This window comes from Hemitrygon akajei, chromosome 29 (genome assembly GCF_048418815.1).
Source record: "Hemitrygon akajei chromosome 29, sHemAka1.3, whole genome shotgun sequence".
Taxonomy (NCBI): domain Eukaryota; kingdom Metazoa; phylum Chordata; class Chondrichthyes; order Myliobatiformes; family Dasyatidae; genus Hemitrygon; species Hemitrygon akajei.
Genome location: NC_133152.1, coordinates 32746593 through 32769797, shown reverse-complemented (window position 1 = coordinate 32769797; position 23205 = coordinate 32746593). Strand labels below are relative to the sequence as shown.

The window sequence follows — 23205 nt, the reverse complement described above, 5'->3', positions numbered from 1 at the left end:
ACAAGCTTTCAATGTGGATTTAACTTCAAACTCTGATTTTATTTCAAGCCCTTCTATGAAAATTAATGATCCTGAGGGCAGTACTGTAACAAAAGATCCCATTTATATCCAGGTCTTTTCATTGTAAAAATTATTTTATTTAGAGATACAGCATGGTAACAGGCTCTTCTGGCCAACAAGTCTGCAGCGCCCAATGTCACCCAATTAATCTACTAACTAGTATGCCTTTGGAAAGTGGGCGGAAACTGGAGAACACGGAGAAAACCCATTTGGTGATGGGGAAAAGGCACAAACTCCTCACAGAGAGCAGTGGGAATTGAGTCCAGGTCACTGGTACTGCAATAGCATTATGTTAACCACTATGCTACCACGCTGACCCAATTTACTTTATAACTTTGCATTTTGCAAAGTGAGTGGCGGACAGAGATAGGTCTCTACCAAAGGAGGTGTGAGGTGCTCCTTCCCTCCACTAGCCTGCAGGTCACCCTTGGGCAAGGTGTAGCACCTGCTTAGCCCCCATTGGAGCAGGTGGTGGATGGTCGTATGAGCAGTTGGTGCATATCACATGTCCCGGTTATGTGATCACTGACACCAGGCAGACAATCTCTGAAGAGTGTTGATAATGGCTGGGGTCACCTATCTTGTAAAGACACTGCCCAGAAGAAGGCAATGGCAAACCACTTCTGTAGAAAAATTTGCCAAGAACAATCATGGTCATGGATGGAGAAAAGAATAAGACCTAGTTAAAATCAGATGAAAGACCAGGATTGCCCTTGTCATACGACACAGTACATAACGATGATTATCTAAAGGATGTATACATTCTCCCATCTCATAGATGTTGGGTTATGCAGATGGCCTGGTATTGAAATTGAAAATCTAGGCGACATGAATCGTGTAGGAGATCTCTGTCCTGAGAGGGACCTTGGATAATCTTCAAGGAGACAATGATTTATCAAAAGCAACAACAAAATAGAAGAATTATGAGGTGGTTGCAACAGAATATTGAAAATAAAATTTAGAACGTTGATCTGATTGATAGAAATTGAGTTTACATTTAAATAAATGTGATTATTTTTTCATATCTATATGACTCAATTGAAAGCATTTTTGCCGTTGAATTGAATCAGACAGCCATCAAAATACAACAGAGAGGCAGCCCTAATCCCAGCTCCTCTCATCTGCCTGCATTTGGCCCCATAATCCTCTACACTTTCCTATCCAGGTACTCACCTAAATGGCTTTGAAAGATTGCTACTGTGCTGGCCTCAACCACTATTTCTGGAAGCTCATTCCAAATATGCAATACCCGTTGCATGAAGAAGCTGCCCCTGATGTCCCTTTTAAACCTCATCTCTGATCTTAAACCTATGTCCCCTCCCCCAGAAAATGACTATGTGTTGTGTCTCCTTGTTTGTCTTCACAAAATGGATCACATTGCAGTTGTTAGGATTAAATTCCATTTGCCAAACTTTCCATCTGACTGACGCCAGAAGCTGGTGAATCTGTGGAATTCTCTGCCACAGATGGCTTTGAAGGCCAAGTTATTGGGCATATTTAAAGTGGAGATTGATAGGTTCTTGATTAGTAAGGGTGTCAAAGGTTGCGGGGAGAAGACAGGAGAACAGGGTTGAGAGGATAATATATCAACCATGATGAAATTGTGGAGCAGACTTGATGTGCCAAATGGCCTAATTCTGCTCCAATGTATTATGGTCTTATGTCCTACTTTTCTATGTCAATGATTTGCATGATAGAATTGATGACTTTGTTGCAATGTTTGCAGATGACATGAAGGTAGGTGGAGGGCCAGGTAGTTTTGAGGAAATAGAAAGGCTACCAAAGAACTTAGACAGATTTAGGGGACAGGCAAGGAAGTGACAGATGGAATATAATGTTGGGAAGTGTATGGTCATGCATTTTGGTAGAAGAAATGAAAGGGTGACTATTTTCTAAATAGAGAGAACATACAAAAAACAGAGGTGTAAAGAGACTTGGGAGTCCTTGTGCAGGATTCCCTAAAGGTTAATTTGCAGTTTGAGTCTGTGGTAAGGAAGGCAAATGGAATGTTAGCATTCTTTACAAGAAGAATAAAATACAAAAGCAAGGATGTAGGGTTGAGACTTTATAAAACACTGGTGAGGCCTCACTTGGAGTACTGTGAGCAGGTTTGGGTTACTTATCTTAGAAAGAATGTGCTGAAACGGGAGAGAGTTCAAAGGAGGTTCACGAAAATTATTCCAGGGATTGAACAGCTTGTCATATGAAGAGCGTTTGATGGCTCTGGGCCTGTATTCACTAGATTTTGGAAGAATGAGGTGTGACCTAATTGAAAGGTGAAAGGCCTTGATAGAGTGCAAGAGGAGAGAACGTTTCCTATGGTGGGAGAGTTTAAGACCAGAGGACACAGCCTAGAATAGAGGGGTGTCCTTTTAGAATGGAGATGAGGAGGAATTTCTTTAGCTAGAGAGCAGTGATTCATGGAATTATTTGCCACAGGCTGCTGTGGAGGCCAAGTCTTTATCTACATTTAAGGCAGAGATTGCTAGATTCTTGATTGGTCAGGACATGAAGGGTTAAAGGGAGAAGGCAGGAGATTGGGGCTGAGAATCAACCATGATGAAATAGTGGAACAGACTCAATGGGCCAAAATAGCCTTATTCTGCTTCTATATTTTATGGTTTTATGGACTAGGAAATCCTTAATTCAAACACAGACCCAAATGTTAATCTAATCTGACTTTTCAACACAGTGAAATAATGCAGATGAAGATGAAATCTTTCAGATGACAAAACAAATTGGGAATTGTTCTGGTCAATGGAAAAGATTAATATTGGATACATCAGGGAATTCTTCCAGAGCCTTTGTCAATACTTATCTCTCATCAAACACCATTCGACAAGATCAGCAGGTTTTTTACCTTATTTGCTATTTGTAGACCTTGCTGTGAATGAACAAATTATCTACCTTTCTGCCAACAGAACAACACTTCAGAGAGAAATCGATTAGCTGTGAGGCACGAGGAGACATCCCAGGGATCTGAAAGGTACAATATGAAACCTGTTCTCTTGATCCAGCGACGTTGCTGAGGTAAGATCTTATCCTATTAAAAGAAGAAACTCAGCAAGCATAAATGTATAAATCATCCAAAGGAAATTGAAGAAGTCAACCATTTCTTGTGATCAAGGTTTCAGTGTGGGCTTGAGATACCTTGCAAAATTAGTGGGTTAGCGGGCACTGGTGTTGATCAGCCTTGCTGCTTGGGGAAAGTGTAACTATTTTTGAGTGGTGCGGATGGTACTTAGCCTTCTCCTTGAGGGCAGTGAGACAAACAGTCCATGAGCAGGGTTGGTGAGATCCTTCATGATGTTACTGGCCTTTTTCTGGTACTGTTCTTTATTGATGTCCTCAGTGGCGGGTAGGCTGGTGCCGGAGATGTGTTGGCAGTTTTGACCACCTGTTGTAGAGCCTTCCTGTCTGCCACAGTGCAATTTTCGTACTGTGCGATGACGCATGCTCCCTACTGTGCATCTGTAGAAGGACATGAGTATTGAGGTACAAAGTCCAACTCTCCTCAGCCTCATCAGAAAGTCCAGGCATTGGTGAGCTTTCCTGATTGTATAGGATGGTTTCTGGGACCATGAGAGGTTGTGTGAGATGCGCACTCTCCGAAGTTTGTTGTTGGTGATGGGCCCCATCACTGTCATGTCATCGGCCAACTTGATGTGATTATTCGGGTGTTTGGCCATGTAGTCATATGTGAGGGGAGTGTACAGCAATGGGCTCAGCACACAGCCCTGGGGTGGGGGGGGGGGGGCTCCTGTGTTGAGGATGATGGGGAGGGAAGAACAAATATGCATCCCGCCTGTCTGAGGTCTATTGATTCGGAAGACCAACACCCAGTTGTACATCTGTGTACTTAGACTGAGCAACAGGGTTTGTTCACCTAGGTCTGTGGAACAATAGTGGTAAATGCCAAACTGAAATCCAGAAACAGCTCTCTGACATAAGTGTCTTTGTTTTCTACGGATACCAGGACTAGGCACATGACAGATACTATGGCATCAGTTGTAGAGTGGTTCTGTTGGTAAGTATATTGGTGAGTGTCCAGTGTGACAGGAATGGAGTTTTTGAGATGTGGCATTACCAGCCATTCAAAGCACTTTGTGATAATTAGCATCAGTACCACTGGGCGCTAGTTACTTAGTTCTGAAGTGTAGTGTTCTTTGGTATAGGGATAGTGGTGGCTGCTTTGAAGCAAGTGGGGACAGCAGCCTGGATGAGTGAAGTGTTGAAGATGTCAGTGAGCCAGTGTGCACACTCCCTGAGTACTCGGCCTGGGATGTTGTCTGATCCAGCTGCCATAAGGGGGTTGATTCTTTGCAGAGTCCTTCTCATGTCTGCTGCTGTTACAGACAGTGGCTGCTGACTTGGGACGGGTAGCGTTTGTGGCCAGCGTCGTGTGGCATGCCTCAGTGTGTATAAAGGTTGTTTAGAGCATCAGGGAGGGAGGCATCAATGGTACAGTCAATGATGTTTTTCCTTGCATGGTCAATAATGCCCTTGATGCCCAGTCACATATATTGGGATTCATTATTGGACAGGTGTTCCTGAATTTCTTGTTCATAGGTATTCTTTGTCGAAGATGAGGTTTCTCTAGATTGCTTCAAGAGATGTTCTGTCTCCAGACTTGAAGACAGCACCCCGGGCTTTTTGCAGGGAGCACACCTCTGCATTCTGGCTGGGCTCTGATGGAGAACTACCTCAGCATCAGAATCAGAGTTATTATCACTGATATATTTTGAGAAAAAAAATTGTTGTTTTGCAGCAGCAGTACAGTACAAGACATAAGATTACTATGTTACAATATGAAATATAAAAAATAAATAACTAGTGCAAAAAGAGAACAAAATAGTAAGGTAGTGATTATGGACTGTTCAGAAATCTGATGGTGGAGAGAAGAAGCTGTTCTTAAAGCATTGAGTGTGTGTCCTTAGGCTCCTGTACCTCCTCCTGATGGTAGTAATGAGAAGGGGGTTTGTCCTGGGTGGTGAAGGTCCTTAGTGATCAATGTTACCTTCTTTAGGCAAAACCTTCTAAAATGTCCTCAGTGATGGGGAGTCTAGTTCCCATGATGGAGCTCAGTGAGGTTACAACATTCTGCATCTTTTTCTGATCCTCTGCAGTGGCTTCTCCATATCCGATGGTGATGCAACCAGTAGGAATGCTCTCCACAGTCTTGCTCTTCACTCTATCACTCCTACTGGGGCATATTCCGCTGACAGAAGTTCGCCAGAGCCTTCAGTCCTGGGCTGATGGTAGTTTAATCAGCTCAGTGGCTTCTGCTTTCACCACGCGACTTTATGTGTCTTCTAAGCGAAGATCCTTCCTCTCCCAGGAATGACATCTTTGGAGCTTCTGTTGTCATTTCTGTAGCTCTGGAATTTTATGGGATGGGGTGCCTAACCCTCCTCCTTTTGTAGTGGGTTTTGGACTATCCATGGCGGAGCTACTCTCCATGATACAGCTGTTGAAATTTGCTAGTCTTTGGTGACATACTAAATCTCCTCAAACTCCTAATGAAATATAGCCAGTTCGTTGTAACTGCATGAACTACTCACTAGGCGATATAAAAATGCTGAGTTATTTTCTTTTCTTTTTGATCAATTTGCCTCCCGTTTTAAATAACACCTTCTGCCGTAATTTTTGCTGAGGTCAAGAGATGACCTCATCAGCTCTAGTGGCAAAAATGACAAAGAACATTTTCACTGATAAGAGTGTAGGGTGGCCTTGCATCTTTCTGTCAGCTTTTTCAAGGACCAAGGGCCAATGCGTCAGACAGCGGCTGAAAGCAGTTCCACCTCTGGGCATGAAGCCCTGCCGATGCAAGCTGTTGGTCTGTGTCTTGTATAAGCTAAGAAGTGAGAGCCATTTCACTTGCACTTGTGAAGGGCCAACAATAACTATTCCCTTGCTAAAGTGATGTGAACTAATTTTAAATTAGAACCATAAAATACCACAGGCTCCATCACTAAAAGAAACACAAGACTCTGCAGATGCTAGAAATCCAGAGCTACACATACAACATGCTGAAGGAAGTCAGACAGCTACCCCAGGCAGAATTTATGGAAAGGAATAAATAGTTGACATTTTGGACTGAGATCTGACCAGTCCTGATGAAGGGTCTCAACCTGAAATGTCGACTGTTTATTCCTTTCCATAGATGCTGCCAGATCTGCTGAGTTCCTCTGGCAGCTTGTATGTATCACTACAATAAAGGCATAATAATGAAAGTGAATTAATAACCCTTTTGCTTCCGATATTGACGTCTTTCAATACTGCATCAATAACTGAAGAGGTATCTGTTGTGGAGAAAAACTGACATCAGTGAAATTGCTATCAGCTGGCAGACATATTCAGTAAAGCGATAGGTTTTAAAGATTTACCTCAGAAACTAGCAAAGGAATGTTCTGGGTAATAAAACCATGCCTAATATACAGATGTGTCCAATAATAAGACAACTGGTCCCGGGGACTCAGCACTAGCACTATCCATATTTCGATTTTACTCTCTTCCAATTGCTCAGAGTAGAACTGGATTTAAAAATAGACGGAGAAATATCCCAATGTCACCTGAAGGCAGTTCAGAAAACTGGATATCGTGCTATTTATATAAGATACACAGGCAGTGGCACTATTTATATACATTATGGCACTATTTTTATTTATTGAGCAAGGTTATCCCATTTAGGTACATCAATATGAACGTGATTTTTATCCGTTCTGCTATCAATAATGACCACTTTTTTATTTTTATCTAAGCTATAAATACCCCATGTTTCTTGAAGACAAAGGTGACTGCCTAGGGACAATGAGTTCACATGAGTGTGGATGGTGACTGAAGATGAAACAAAATTGACATTTTGAATAAAATCAGGCTGCACCATTGTCCTCTCCTACCTTGAATAACGCTACTGATGTAATGGGTTACAGGAAGAAAGGAAGGCTGGGAAAGTAAGATTAGCTACACAAGAGATTCTGCAGATACTGGAAATCCACTGAAATACATACAAAGTGCCGGAGGAACTCAGCAGGTCAGGCAGCATCTATGGAGGAGAATAAACCTTCAATGTTTTGGGCTAAGATCCTACATCAAGACTGGGAAAGAGGGATGCAGAAGCCAGAAAATGAGGTGGGGAAACGGGAAGGAGTGCAAGCCGGCAGATGATAGGTGAGCAGAAAGATTGGGATGAAGTAAGAAGCTGGGAGACGATGGTTGGAAGAGGTAAATGGATGAGAAAAAGGAATCTAACAGGAGAGGGCAGTGGATCATGGATGAAAGGGAAGGAGGAGGGATATCAGAGGGAGCTGAAAGGCAGTTAAGGAGAAAGAAGAGGTGAAAGGGTAACCGAATGGTAATTTCCAGGCCTGATGAAAGATCTCGGCCCAAGATGTCAACTGTTTATTGCTCCCCAGTAATACTGCCTGAATATCTGAGTTCTTCCAGCATTCTGTGTGTGTTGAAGAAAATCACCAATGTGAAAGGCAGCAGATTACATTCAAATACGAGGGGTGATTGATAAGTTCGTGGCCTAAGGTAGAAGGAGTCAATTTTAGAAAACCTAGCACATTTATTTTTCAACACAGTCCCCTCCTACATTTACACACTTAGTCCAGCGGTCATGGAGCATACGGATCTTGGACCTCCAGAAAGTGTCCACAGATGGGTGCTTGATAAGCTTGTGGTCTAAGGTAGAAGGAGGTGAATTATACAGTTCTTGTTGCATGCACGTACAGGTTAACTCTTCGAGTGATTATACAAAAAGTTTGAAGTTAATAACTCATCTCCTTCTACCTTAGGCCACGAACTTACCAATCAGCCCTGATGAGTTATTAACTTCAAACTTTCTGCATAATCACTCAAAGAGTTGAACTGCATGTGCATGTAGCGAGAGCTGTATAACTCATCTCCTTCTACCTTAGGCCACAAACTTATCAATCACCCCTCGTATGTCCCTCCAATCCACACACCATCCCAACTTGGAAATATATTGGTGTTCCTTGGCTGGGTCCATATTCAAAAACTCTCTCACTCACAGCACTGAGAGCATTACCACACCTCAAGGATTTCAGAGGTTGAAGGAAGGCAGCTCAGTACCATCTTCTCAAGGGCAATTATATCCTGTTTTACCCTGTGAAGCCCATGTCCCCGCATAAATAAAAACAAAATCTACAACCAGGCAAGGAAGAGAAACAGAAGTAGAAAATATGGAAAACACTCAGCAGGTCAGGCAGCATCTGTGGAAGGAGAAACAGCTTATGTTTTGGATCCAAGACTCTTTGTCAGAAAAGGGAAAGAGAAATAGAGGTTGGTTTTCATGTAGAAGAGAGAGCAAGAGACAGAATGTGCAGAATAAAGGCAGTGTCTCTGAAAGGGTGAGACCAAAAGTCTTCATGTGATCAGTTACTCGTACGTCATGTGTCTATCATGTGTAGTAAATGGCAAGTGCGTGGTATACACCCTGTAGGCCAGACCAAAGGAAAAGTGCAAGAAAAACTGAGCCAACACAAGGGCATGTGGAGGAGAATAGCTTTCTGATCCTTCCTTTTTCATCTTTCTGCTTCCCACCAGTAAAAAAAATCATTCCTGTAAACCTCACTGTGCTTCCTTGTTAATGGGTAGTTCAGTTGTGTTACCTAGTCACATCCAATCTGACACTGATGTCGGTATTATGTCAGTTAATCAGTATCGAATTGATACTTAGGAGACCAGCTGAGGCAGATGTCATTGAACAGACAGCGCTTCTCGGTGATGTCACCTGAATGAGGATGCAAATTAGGAATGATTTTAAATTGTATTTCTTTTTTAAATATAAGAGTGCTCTGCAGCTGGGATTCAGTGGTTGTTCACTGACGTGGTCGGGAACACAAGTATATGGGACCATGGTTTCGACCATTCATTTGGTTCCAGTTCAAAGTTTTGAATGCTTCTTGAGACATCAGCTAAAGGCCAGGAGTCTGGATGGGGAGGGCTTAATTCAGATCATGGAGGCAGAAAATTCAACGTGGGACTTCACCAAGGCTACTGCTGACTCCTGTCTGTTTCCCTTTGCATATGGGGTACGCTTGATGCTTTCTCCGGGAAGGCTGGGATCTTCTTGCTATTCTTCCTACAATGGCACTCCCAGGACCTGTAGAAACCCCTCCTCATGCAATTCCAGCTGAAAGTAATAAACTTGTAGTTAATAAAGGAACTGGCTGGAATTCCCCTTTGTAAGTCTTGGAATTTTCCAAGTTTCTCAGATATGATATGTAAAGGGCTTGAATTTGGCATCCCAGTGAAGGTAACTTCAAGAAGATTGTTCTACTTCAAAGCCTCATGAGTGCCACAAAATACAAAATAATATATTCCCAAATTCCCGATTGGAGGTTCTAGGTTGAGAACAGAGAGGGGCAAGTTATATCCTTACCAAGCACAGTGAAGGATGGGCGATGACTCCACAGCACCCAAGTCACATCCACATGCTACAGACTGCAATAAGTTCTCAATAATCACATCTGCTGTCCTGATTTACTGAATCCCAGCCCACTCACTTTTAAAGAGGTGCCCAAAAATTGGCATAAATACAGATGGCATAAATTCCAAACTAATAGCTAAATCACAAACAAATTCTCGAATAGACCCATATAGCGTGGCAAGATAACTACTGCTCATGTTCAAAAGTAATCTTTTGCATATCCTTCTATAAAGATGAATACCTCAACGTATCAGTGATCCTGTGCTAAATCAGAGTTGGATTTGATTTGATGCCAAGGAGACATGCCAGGATGATGGGTACTGGAACTATGTCTGTGGAGAACATAGACAACTGCCACAGACATGTCAAAGAGGTCGTCAACGTGCCAAGGTGCTTCAGACGCTGCAAAACCAACCTCACTTATAACAAAGTAGAAATGTTAACCTGTCAGTGGGAGCAGATTCTCTAACAGCTTGTTGCCAGATAACCAGTCAGACAAGCCACAATTCAAGGCATTTATAACACAGAATCAGACCATTCAACAAATCTGATGTACGCCAATATATGCTTTGACAAGGACCCCCTCCAATCTAATTATTTGCATGTTCTTCTATTCTTTATATCCTCATTCAGTTCCCTCTTAAAGCAGCTATTGTGTACAGTACTGTGCAAAAGTCTTAACAAAGGAGAGAGAGAGAGAGAGAGAGACAGAGACAGAGACAGAGAGAGAGAGAGAGAGAGCCCAAGACGTTTGCACAGTATGGTAGTCAATTTTATGTATTGCAGTTTACTGCTGCCACAATAAAAAATAAATTCCATCACACATGTGAGTGATGATTCTGATATGGGTCTCTATTGTGGATTGAGAGTGGAAAGGGATAAGAGAGAATGGGATCATGGTTGGGTAAAGGGGAAGTGAGAGGGGATGGAGTGGGAAGCACCAGAGAGACATTCTGTAATTCCAAACATTGTTTGGAATTAAATGACCTCGCCTGGTGTCTCAGGGCTGGGTGTGTCTGTACCTGCACCACCCCCCTGCCACTGGCACTCCTTCTCTGCCACCTGTCCCACACCCCTCCCGTGGCATTCCACCTTTGTCATTCCCAACATCCTTTGCTCCTGCCAGATTTATAAACTTAATCTCCGCTCCATGTTGACAAATACACAATATATATGTGCCTAAGACTTTAATGACTGACCACAATCTGGGCAGAATGATTTCAGCCAACCACTCTCCAACTGCCAAGCTCTGTATACACAAAGAAAAAGGTCTGCTAACTTGTGCTTAATTTTTTCAAAGTCATATTGAGTATCAAGTCTGGGACAGGAGTAGAGCCTACCTGCGTTACGTAGTGTCTGTACAATTTGTGGAACCAGTACAAGATGAACTCAAACAGCTTTTGAATGAGCATGTGATTGTGAACCATACACAGGAAGGTTTAAGGCAAATGTATCCGAAAAAGACTGAGAAATAACAAAACAACTGGAAGATATTTGGAGAACTTTTGGGACTCAGGAGAGTAAAATGTCCTTTCTCACCTTCAATGGGAATTTAAAACTAATGTTTCAAAAGGAAATGTGTTTAATATAAACACAAGAGATGCTGAAAATAACAATTTCTCATTGCTGTCTCTCTGTGACCTCTGCTGCCCTAAGACTCTATGACCATGTACTCACCCAGACTTGCTACCACAACCACATATTCTATTCCCCACTCTGGCCTCTTACCTCTTCTCACCTGCCTATCACCTCTCCTGATCTCCCCCTTCTTTACCCTTCTCACATGGTCTGCTCTCCAATCAGATTCCTTCTCTTCCAACCCTTTACCTTTCCCACTCACATGGCCTCACCTATCATCTTCTAGGTGTCCTCCCTCCCCCTCCCCCCCCACCTTTTTATTCTGGCATCTTCTTCCTTCCTTTCCAGTCCTGAGAAAGGGTCTCAGCCCAAAATGTTGACTATTAGTCTATTTCTGTGGGTGCTGAGTTCCTCCAGCACTGTGTGTGTTGCTTTGCTTTGCTGCTGTTGTTTCATTGCTTCTTGTGTTCTGTGTTGTTCTGACGAGAACTGTGGCATGCTATGTTGGCGCCAGAAAGTGTGGTGACACTTGCAGCACATCCTTAGGTTGTGTTGGTTGCTAACGCAAATGACGCATTTCGTTCTGAGATTCACTGTACATATGATCAATAAATGAGCCTGAACCTGAGTGGATTCAGTCATCCCCGGAAAAGCTGATGACAACCTGGACTTCTGCTGCTGTCAGTCCCTGCAGTTCCATTCCGTGGTATTGATTACACTGCGATCACTCTTGGCTTAGCATATTAATCCTGCAGGGAAGCCAAAATCCAAAACCCTGCTTAATGTGATACTGCAAATGGATATGTTCTCTCACCTTCAATGTGGGGATAGGAAGTGCCTTTCCATCCTTATCCAGGGAGACGTAAGTGAAGAATGCAGTCACGGCATGAGCTCTCTCTGTCGGAGTTTTCAAGAAGTGGTCAACATCCACAAAAACTTCAATCTCCATGGATTTGTTGCTGCTGAATGTCATTCGGCCAGACACTGTGATCACAGATCCTGCAGACAGAAAAATGCCCCTGGTTAGATTCACTTTGGTAACCAAAGCAATGACTATGAAAGAAGATACTGATATTTAAGAGCTGTATAGCTTGGAGATAGGCCTTTCGGCTCCTCTCATTCATGCCAACCATGTGCCTACTTGAGTTATTCCCATTTCCTCACATTTAGCCCATATTTCCCTTTAAACTTTTCCTATCCTTGTACCTCCCTAAATATCTTTTAAGTATAATTTTACTCGGTGTTTTTCAATAACTCATTGTATCCAAAATCAAATGACCTTTTGCTGTTTTCTTCTCACCGTGCTCTAATTTAATGGTGGAAAGAGCACAAGTGCTTGGTGAAGCGGTCTCCGAATCTACGTTGAGTCTCATCGATACATGGGAGACCACACTGGGAGCACCGGATACAGTAGATGATCCCAACAGACTCACAGGTGAAATGTCCCCTCACCTGGAAGGACTGTTTGGGACCCTAAATGGTAGGACAGAGCTCAGGTGTGAAATTTTTTCGAAATTTTAATTCCATTTCCCATTCCCATTCCAAAATGTCAAATAATGGCCTCCTCTACTGTCATGATGAGGTCACATTTAGACTGAAGAAGCAGCACTTTGTATTCCGTCAGGGTAGCCTTCAAACTAATGACGTGAACATCGATTTCCCGAACTTTCAGTAATGTCCCCCCTTCACCATTCCCTATCCCCATTTCCCTCTCTCACCTTATCTGCCCATCACCTCCCTCTGGTGCTCCTCCCCCTTTTCTTTCTTCCATGGCCTTCTGTGCTCTCTTGTCAGATTTCCCCTTCTCCAGCCCTGTATCTCTTTCACCATTCAACTTCCCAGCTCTTAACTTCACCCCTCCTGGTTTCACTTATCACCTTGTGTTTCTTCCTCCCCATCCCCCTCCAACTTCTTACTCTGATTCCTCATCTTTTTTCCTCTAGTCCTGATGAAGGGTCTCGGGCTGAAACGTTGACTGTACTGTTTTCCATAGATGCTGTCTTGCCTGCTGAGCTCCTCCACTATTTTGTGTGTGTTGTTCAGATTTCCAGAATCTGCAGATTTCCTCATTTGTGATCAGAATCAGGTTTATTATCACTGACATGTGTCGTGAAATTCGATGTTTTGTGGCAGCATTCCAAAGCAATACATTAAAAAATACTAAATATTACAATGAGAAGTATTAAAAAAGCAAATAAGTATTGCAAAAGGAGAGGAAAATAGTTTGGTAGTGTTCACACACCATTCAGAAATCTGATGGTGGAGGGAAGAAGCTGTTCTTAAAATGTTGAGTGTGGGTCTTTAGGCTCCTATAGAAGCGGGCATGTCCTGGATGATGAGAGTCCTTAATGATGGATGCTGCCTTCTTGAGACCCATCATTGATGCTTATCTGTTATAACCCACCCTGTTATCTACTCAACCCAACAGCCCAGGAATTAAATTCCCTCCCTGTTACTTGATCTCTCTGAGATATCTTCCCATTGGGTTGAAGTTGTGAAGAATTTACCATCTGCTTAGAGCTTTGGGAGAGGTGGTGAGATCAAAATCTTGAAATAATACAGGGTTCCTTTTGTGACTTCTTCACATTTCAGGGGAGTGAAAGATGGTCAACATAGAAGCAAAAATGAAAGCCAACTTCCAACAATTTTCCAAATGAGATAATGGGCATTTTCAGCAACAGTGAATGAGTATTCTCAGCAGAATCAACTGCCCTACTTAAATCATGGTATGGCATCTTTTAGATCCACCCGAGAGAGCAGATGGGTGCAGTGCTCTCCATGTACTACTCTTACTGTAAGTGTCAGCCAGAATATTGAGCAAAGTCTCTGGAACGGAACTTAAATCTGTGACCTTCTACCTCAGATGTGAGAATGTCACTTTCTGTGCCATGGCAAACAGGCCAGAAGATGCAGCCATGTCCTCATTGATTTCAGTGTTTTTGTAGATCAAAAGTCTGGTTCCAAACTGGGGACGTCATCGTTAACCCTCTTGCATTTTTGTAGCTGTGAATCAGTCAGGTGAGATATGAGGTTTGCACCAATGAAACAAGCTTATAAAAGTAGCTTTTGATCTTCGGTGATAGATGACCAGGGATTTTTTGTTTTTGTTTTTATTCTTGAATGTCCTGTTGATTTTGAATGATGCTTGCAGGTTGCCTACCAAAACTTGCAGAAAGCTCAAGCTATAGCAGAGACATCTGGATGGAGAATTCAATACTTAACACTGCAGGTGTTGAAGTTTATATTTTGTTCCAGCCTGTCTTGTGTCCTAAAAAGTGCTGAAAGAGAAACAGGAAATAGCATAACATGCTGTACATGGCAGATTTAGAGAAAATAATGTGGTTGATTGAGAATAATTTGTGCTCCTTGCAAATCTAGGGCTTGAATCTTATCACCTATCATTTTCCATGACAAAAGTTCCTAGAATTTCCATGAACCATGCAATTAAAGGTTTCTTATTCCACTTAGAGTAATGGAACTTTTACAAGTACGTGTGTGTGTGTGTGTGTGTGTGTGTGTGTGTGTGTGTGTGTGTGTGTGTGTGTGTGTGTGTGTGTGTGTGTGTGTGTGTGTGTGTGTGTGTGTGTGTGTGTGTGTGTGTGTACACATTTGCAAGTACTTGTTTCTTTCAGTTTAGTGAGACCTCTAGATTTAGTAGCTATGACTTTTTTCTTTAACTTGACATAAAATTGAATGTGTGATTAGAATTGTTGTATTAGTTATTTAACCCAAGATGTATGAAAGGTCTCAGCTAATGAGAGTGAATGTCTGAGAAGAAAGATAATGCTCACACAGTGCTATAGGATTCTGGAACAAAGGTGGAGAGTTTTTTTTGTGCAATTATTGTAATGGAAAAAATAGTGGCATGTAAAGGAAGGCAGAAATTAATCAGTATGGGACAAATGAATAGAACTGTTTTTCAAAAGGTTGATAGATTTCAGCAGTGCGGAAAGATAGCTGAACTTGAAGGAGAATTAAGAAGGATATTTAAGGTCATGGAAAATTTTTAGTATAAAGAAAATTAAGTTTATATTGCTATTGCAGCTCTTTGTATCTATGGACCTTCAGAAGTACTCAGATTCAGCTTTAGATTTATTTATCACATGCACATCAAAACATACAGTGAAATGTATTGTTTGCATTAACAACCAGCACAACCTGGGGACAGCTTGCAAGTGTCACCACGCATTCCAGCACCAACGTAGCGTGCCCACAAGTCTCAACAGAACAACACAGAACATAGCAAACAACAAATCAGCAAAACAAGCTCCGTTCTTTCCTCCCTCCACCACCCCCCCCCCCCCCCACCACCCACCTCACCTATCCACAAAGACAGTCCTGTAACCAAAGTCAGGCCTCTGGGGCTCCAGAGGATGCATTGACAACAGGCCTCTGCCTTCACTAATGGACTTCAGACTTACAGACCCAGTGCTTCAGCCATTGGCCTTCGATGTCCAGACTTAAGATCAATCTTTGGGCTTCAATCTTCACAGTCAATGTGTGGCTTTTGAAGGTGATTGTAAGTTTGGAAATTCAGCAGTTTAACTGCTCAAGCAAGATTTTCACGAACAGCATGATGATAAAGATAAACAATTTAATTTTTCTTCCCGATATTGACTGAAGTATACACGTCAGCCAGGACACAAGGAAATAATTCACCTGCTCTTCAATATAAGTATGCCACAGGTCCTCTTACATCCCCTGAAAGAACAGAAGGGACCTATCCAAAAGACAACATGGCTGACAGCATTGCACTCCCTTCCTCCTTCACTGCACCAGAGTCTCAGCCTTTTTCTCCGTGTTTGAAACTTCATGTGGGATTTGACCCCACAAAATTCCTTGGGGCAGGAGTGCTACCGACTGGGACCAGCATTTTACGCAAGAGAGAAGCCAGTTTTCACTGGCAGATCACGAACGACAGGACAAAGATTTCAGGCAAATGCCTAAGAGGAAGTAAGGAAGCATTATGTTTTGCAAAAAATTTTGATAAATGAGCAGGACTGTAATATCTCACATTGTGGTTGAAATTACATACAATACTAATTTTAAAAATGAATTTCATTTAAGACTGAAATATATATTAATGAATATATATTAAAACCATATGGCCATAAGACATAGGAGCAGAATTAGGCCATTTGGCCCTTCAAATCTACTCCTCCATTCCATCATGGCTGATTTATTATCCCTCTCAACACCGTTCTCCATGAATAATTAATAATAATTAACCCTTAACAACTAGTTATTAATAACTAATAATTTAGTTATTATTTATGTGCTGTCATGTCCTATGTTCTATTAGAAAAACAGAGGGTTACTTAGGGCAGTAGGGTTAGATTGATATTAGGGTAGGTTAAAAGGTCAGCACAACATCATGGGCTGAAGGGCCTGTATTATGCTGTAATGTTCTATGATCTATGTCTAATAGAATACATATTTGAAAAAGGACATCAGAAAATCCAGAATTCTTACACTGACCAATCCAGAAACGGAATTTTTAAATGTTGCTCTATGAGTTTATGGTGGCAAGTTTGGCTGTTGGAGGTTGTGAAAACCACCAATCATAAAATCTCTCTTTCAGTACACTAGTGGAGGTCTGGATTTACTCTGGTTGACTTTTCCCCATAGCTTTGATTTTGGGAAAAGGTTGATTGCAATCAAAACTGCATGGAAAACATAATTAAAGAGTTATTAGGAGAGTAGTTATGTTACTTGTGGGAGTATGACTGATGTGCAGCCAGCAGGTTTATGTTATACAGCCAGCTTTGCTCATGGTCTAAGAAATGGAAATCTGTATATGAATGGTTAAATACACAATTGGACTCAGCAGCAGAATAGGTAACTTTAGAAATCTTTTAAATTAAATTTTAATGGTAGTAAAAGTTCACTCTGCACCAGTTGCAGTTATATTTCAGATGATCGAGAGTTGCCTCCTTGAGGTGGACCCATACCATTAGGCTAAATATACATTCAGTGGACTCTTTATTAGGTACACATGTATATCTGCTCGTTAATGTAAATATCTAATCAGCTAATCAACTCAGTGCTTAAAAGCACGCAGACATGGTCGTGAGGTTCAGTTGTTGCACAGACCAAACATCAGAATGGGAAAGAAATGTGATCTAAATGACTCTGACCGTGGTATGATTGTTGGTGCTGGATGGGAGTGCTTTGAGTATCTCAAAAACTGCTGATCTCCTGCAATTTTCATGCACAACATACCACAATCATTCAATGAGTATAAATCTCTCCAGATACTGCCCAAATCATACAATATATATCAGGGCAAAACAAAACTTCTTTGCAAAGTGAAGAGTGGAATTTCCTGGTAAGGTGCATAGATAGTGAAGTTCTGTCAAACTACAGACAGAACATTTGTAAATAATGAAACAGATGAAGGCAAAAACTATGAGAGAAATCAATGAAAGAATGGTTGATGTGACAGATGATAACATGCTCCAAAATAATGAAAGGAAGAAAAACAACACGCACAAAATGCTGGTAGAACACAGCAGGCCAGGCAGCATCGATAGGGAGAAGCGCTGTCGACGTTTTGGGCCGAGACCCTAAAAACTTGCATTTAAACAACACCTTCCTGTGGTTGGAATATGTTGCAAATTACTTTAGAGATTTATTTAATTTTGAAGTGCAATTTCTTGGATTATGAAGAAAAGTTACACAGGTCATTTTATTGGACCATCTTGCAAGTGATGCTGAAATACATTGTAGGATGTGCTGGGACACATCATCGGTGACATAACCTGAGGTCATCGGGTGTTTCAGGTCTTTCAACGTCAGACACTCTCGCTCAGGTGACCCAGCCAGGGTTGATCAGGCTCTGGTTTGTGTCCCAGCAGCATTGGTCCATGGGTCACACCTCTACATCCATAACCATCTAGAGGCTCACTCAGCAGCCTCTGATGGCCCTGAAGGCTCTTTTCTTCGCAGACCCCATAAAGCCAAAGAGAGAATAGGTTCTGCACTGCAAGCAGCCAGCATAACCTCTATACCCCATCTTTATAGGCTCGCATCACAACCTCCGCCACTGTCTCTGGCACTGCTCTACCAGCTCCAGGCATCTGGCTTTCTTAAGCTCAAGTGCTTCCTTAGTCTGGTCTTCCTGTTAGTTCTGTCATGATCAATGACTTGTGCTGCTGTTTCACTCATGAACTTTGACTGAGACATTGGGGAATTTACTCCTTTTCTTAGATCCCAGACCCAATATATCAATGCAGCTACAAAAAAAGGCACACCAGTGGCTATATTTCATTAGAAGTTTGAGGAACTTTGGTATGTCACCAAAGACACTCAAAATTTTTTACAGATGTACTGTGGAGAGCATTCTAACTGGCTGCATCACTGTCTGGTATGGGGGGAGCTACTTCACAGGATCGAAATAAGCCGCAGTAAGTTATAAATTCAGCCAGCTCTGTCATGGACACTAGTCTCCAAAGTATCCAGGACATCTTCAAGGGTCTCAGCCCAAAACATTGACTGCTCGTTTCCACTGATGCTGCCTGACCTGCTGAGTTCCTCCAGCTTGTTTGTACATCTTCAAGGAATGTTGCCTCAAAAAGGCAGCATCTATCATTAAGGACCCCCATCACCCAGGTCACGCCTTGTCCTCATTGCTACCATCAAGAAGGAGGTACAGAAGCCTGAAGGCACACAGTCAACGATTCAGGAACAGCTTCTTCCCCTCTGCCACCCGATTTCTGAATGAATATTAACCCTAAATGCCTAAATACTGTTCGAATTTGACCGGTTTTGACATTTGACAGCAGCAAAAACACCCTAAATGCCATTTTTTTAAGCCAAAATTTGATGATTTTTCCTAAAGTGACCCAAAATGTGCTACAAATTTTTGTACATTGAGGGTTCCAGGTCAAATTTGACCTGTATCTATTGAAATGGATTTTTGATCTCTGATACTTTAATTAAGGATTAATCACTCATTTATTAATGTTAGATAGGCTATTTATACATTCTAAATAGATCTGTGGTTCAAAATTTAGTAATAGACACTTGTTATGAGGGGATTCTTGGGCCGGGTCAAAATTGACCTGGACCATACTGTGAAGGTATAGAATATGAACAGTATATAAGGGTTAAACCCAGGAACACTGCTTCACTACCTATTTTATTTCTACTTTTGCACTACTTATTTAACTATTTTACATATATACTTACTGTAATTCATGTTTTTTAAAATTATTATGTATTGCATTGTACTGCTGGTGCAAAGACATCAAATTTCGCGACATATGCCGGTTATATTAAACCTGAGTCCGATTCTGAAATGAGCTAACAAATTGAGAATATGTTTCAAAGTGTGATCTGAAAGAAATTCTCAACAAACAACTGATGCATCAACCTAAAGTATGCCCATTTTCTTTAAACAACCTCAGATGGTTCTGACTCACAGTCAGAGTACTGTTTTGTGCATCACAGGCCATTTAACTCCACACTGGTAATGAGTGCAAATTATTGAAACCTATTGTATAGGAAGCAATTTCAGAACAAGAAGGAGAAAGGCAATAAAAGGTTGCCCACTATTATATCAGAATTCATAGAAATATGATAATGTGTTAATATGATATAATGAGTATTTTATAATTTTTTGAAATTTCACTGCAAATTTAAAAAGTATCAGGACTTGAAGAGCACTAAATAAGTTTGTTAATGCATTCACTGCTAACTTCTTTGAGTAGGAATTCAGAAGGTCACCATGGTAGTGCAGAGGTCAGCGCAACGCTATTACAGCTTGGAGTCGGAGTTCGGAGTTCATTTCTGGTGCTGTCTGTAAGGAGTTTGTGCATTCACCCAGTGAACTATGTGGGTTTCCTCCCACAGTCCAAAGACAGACCGGCTAGTGGGTTAATTGGTCATTGTAAATTATCCTGTGATTAGGCTAGGGTTGAAATCGGTGGGTTGTTGGGCAGCACGTCTCATTGGGCTGCAAGAGCCTGTTCTGCACTGTACTTCTAAATAAAAAAACATAAATGGCTAGAGGAAAATTCAACTACACACAACAATGGAGAAACTTCAATACTTTGAATTGGAGAAAGCATTTAATGTGGACTATACTGGTGAGCTTCGGATTGGTGTGAAAAATCAATTAAAAGAAGATGAAACTGGACTTGGAAATCAACAACAGATGGCACTTATCAGTGATCATAGTTCTAAACAGGCATTTGGAAGAATTGGCATCTCTCCAGGCATCAATACTGACAACACTACAGTTCAGAGCAACCATTAACAACCTTCAGAAAAGCAGCATCTTAGATTAGAGTAAGCTAGTGGATGTCACCAGGTACCATATGAGAAATGGGCATTCCTGGGGAGGACAAAAATTCAAAATATCTGCAGCTGGCCAGATGACTCACAAATGGCATTTTATATTAAGAAATGTAATGGATTACAGATTGGTGTGAAAGTCTTTTGAACGATTACTTATAAATGGCACAGTAAAAGATGAGCTGAAGCAGAAAAAAAGGGTTGGAAGTGCTAATTGAACAAAGGTTGCAGTGTGGTTTGCTACTGCCAAGCTATGTAGAACAGTTTATTGGAAAGGGAAGTTCAGAAGATACACGCAATGGCAACTTTATTAGGTACACCTGCAGACCTGCTCATGAATGCAAATATCTAATCGCCCAATTATGTGGCAGCACCTCAATCATAAAAGCATGCAGACACGGTCAAGAGTTTCAGTTGATCAGGATGGGGTAAAAATGTGATCTAAGTGACTTTAACTCTGGAATAATAGTCAGTACCAGATGGGGTGGTTTGAGTATCTCAGAAACCATTGATCTGGAATTTTCACACACAACATTCAGGAGAGTTTACAGTGAATGGTGCAAAAAAAACCCAAATAAAAACATCCAATAAGTTGCAGTTCTGTGGGTACAAATGCCTTGGTAATGAGAGAGACCAGAGGAGAATGACCAAACTGGTTCAAGCTGACAAGAAGGTGAAAATAACTCAAGTAACTGCACACTGCAATAGTGGTGTGCAGAAGAGCATGTCAGAACACACAACACATTGAAACTTGAAGCAGCGGAAGACCATGAACGTGCATTCAATGGCCACTTTTTTAGGTACAGGAAGTACTAATAAAGTAGTCACTGAGTGTAAATGACACACAATTAGATGCGCTGAAACAGAAAAAAGATTGGAAATGTTAATTGAACAAAGGTGGAAGTGTAGTTTGCTACAGGCAAACCATGTAGAACAGTTTGTTGGAAAGTGAGGTTCAGAGGATATGTTTAAAAAAAGATGGAATTTTAGAAAGTTATTTTTAGGAAACTCCACTGTTTCTATAAAGGGAAACAATGGATCAATGTTAAACAGGAGCAACAAAGAAAATGTTGGATCATTTCAGTTACCCAAGGGAAGGTTAAATGAGGTAAATCTCATTCTAGTTGGAAAGAGCAAAACAAGGAGAGAAAATATGAACATTTTTTTAAAATCATATTTGAGAATCGACTGGCTGAAAGACTTTGAAAGTAGAGTACAAGATTATTAGCTTGTGAAAACTACAAATTAAAAGCAAGCTGCAGAAGGAACAAAAATGTTAGAACTACTCAGGAGAATCAACAGCATCTGTGAAGAGATAAATAAGTCAATATTTCAGGCCAATGTGCTTTCATCTGAAATTCTGGCAGAATCTCAAAACCATGAAGCGTTAACTTTGTCTCTCTGTTTGCACAGCCCGAAAATTGGTTCCAGCATTTTCTGCTACAATTTCAGATTTCCATCACCTACAATAACTTGCTTTAATTTACTGCACGTGATCTTAATAAGCTGATAAGGAAGGCGGGCTCTGTCGTGGGCAAAGTACTGGAGAGTTTAACATCGGTAGCTGAGCGAAGGGCGCTGAGTAGGTTTTCAATTATGGAAAACCCTGAACATCCTCTACATAGCACCATCCAGAGACAGAGAAGCAGTTTCAGCGACAGGTTACTGTCGATGCAATGCTCCTCAGACAGGATGAAGAGGTCAATACTCCCCAATGCCATTAGGCTTTACAATTCAACTGCCAGGACTTAAGAACTTTTTTTAAAGCTATTATTAATGCTTTTTGAGTTAGTGATTTAGATGCATATCATATTATTACTGAGTTAAGTATTGTATGTAATGAGTTTTTGCTACAACAAGTGTATGGGACATTGGAAAAAATGTTGAATTTCCCCATGGGGATGAATAAAGTATCTATCTATCTATCTATCTATCTATATGGAAAACTGCCATTTAGACTACTTGATGGATACTCAATTTGAAACACCTTCAAAAAATCAGCCTTCTACAAATCTCAAACAGCTTGAAAGAATCTACAGCTGTGGGTCAGCATGATGTCGGTTTCCAAGGACAGGCTAAAAGATTAAAAGGCTGTATCTCGATCTCTTTTGTTACAGTCATAGACTCTTATACATCATGAAAACAGACCCTTGACCCACCCTATCCATGCCAACCATCAAGTACCTTCTGTACAAATTCCATTTACAAGTATTGATCTGTAAACCTCTCTGCATTAGAGAGTCAAGTCCTCTTCAAGATATTTCTTGATGTTATGAGAGGACCTGCCGTGGTCACCCACAACATGCAGATTGCGCCAGATTTCAAACATCCTCAGATCCTCTCTAAACATTTTTCTTTATTTTTTTTAATGATAACTCATTGAGCAATACACATGCCCCATATAGGGTTCTTTTGGACAGAGTAATATGCCAAGAAAATACAGTATATTGACTCCAAAACCAATCTAACATGAAGGAAATAGACTTGATCTGAAGGGTTGAGCTAAGAGTCAGTAGACTGGCAGAACCTGTACAAATCACTACAACATGTACTGCTCCAGCATCTGTGATCACAGGATCCTAGTGAGCTGTTGATTTCCATCTGAGAAAATCTGCTCTTCATCTTCCCAAGAGTCGGTGGGTATTAACGGAATAGATTTCAAAGTATGCATACTTTATACAACCTTGAGATTAGCTTCAAAACAAAAAGAAGACCATCGAACACCCAATGTGCAGAGAGAGAAAAAAATGTGCAAACAATAAAAGAAAGCAAATAGCATTCAGAACTTTCATGAGCAATTTTGCAAAGAAGAA

The 23205-nt window shown here is 41.2% G+C and overlaps 1 protein-coding gene across 3 annotated transcripts in view; it reads right to left on the bottom strand.

Annotated features, from left to right (window-relative positions):
- The window catches only part of acot7 (acyl-CoA thioesterase 7), a 273337-nt gene that overhangs the window by 35838 nt on the left and 214294 nt on the right, over positions 1-23205 (bottom strand). For all 3 annotated transcript variants that reach the window (XM_073032128.1, XM_073032129.1, XM_073032130.1), the window contains one exon: positions 11910-12094. In XM_073032128.1, coding sequence (XP_072888229.1) covers positions 11910-12094 — 185 coding nt within the window. The remainder of the gene's footprint in view (positions 1-11909; positions 12095-23205) is intronic.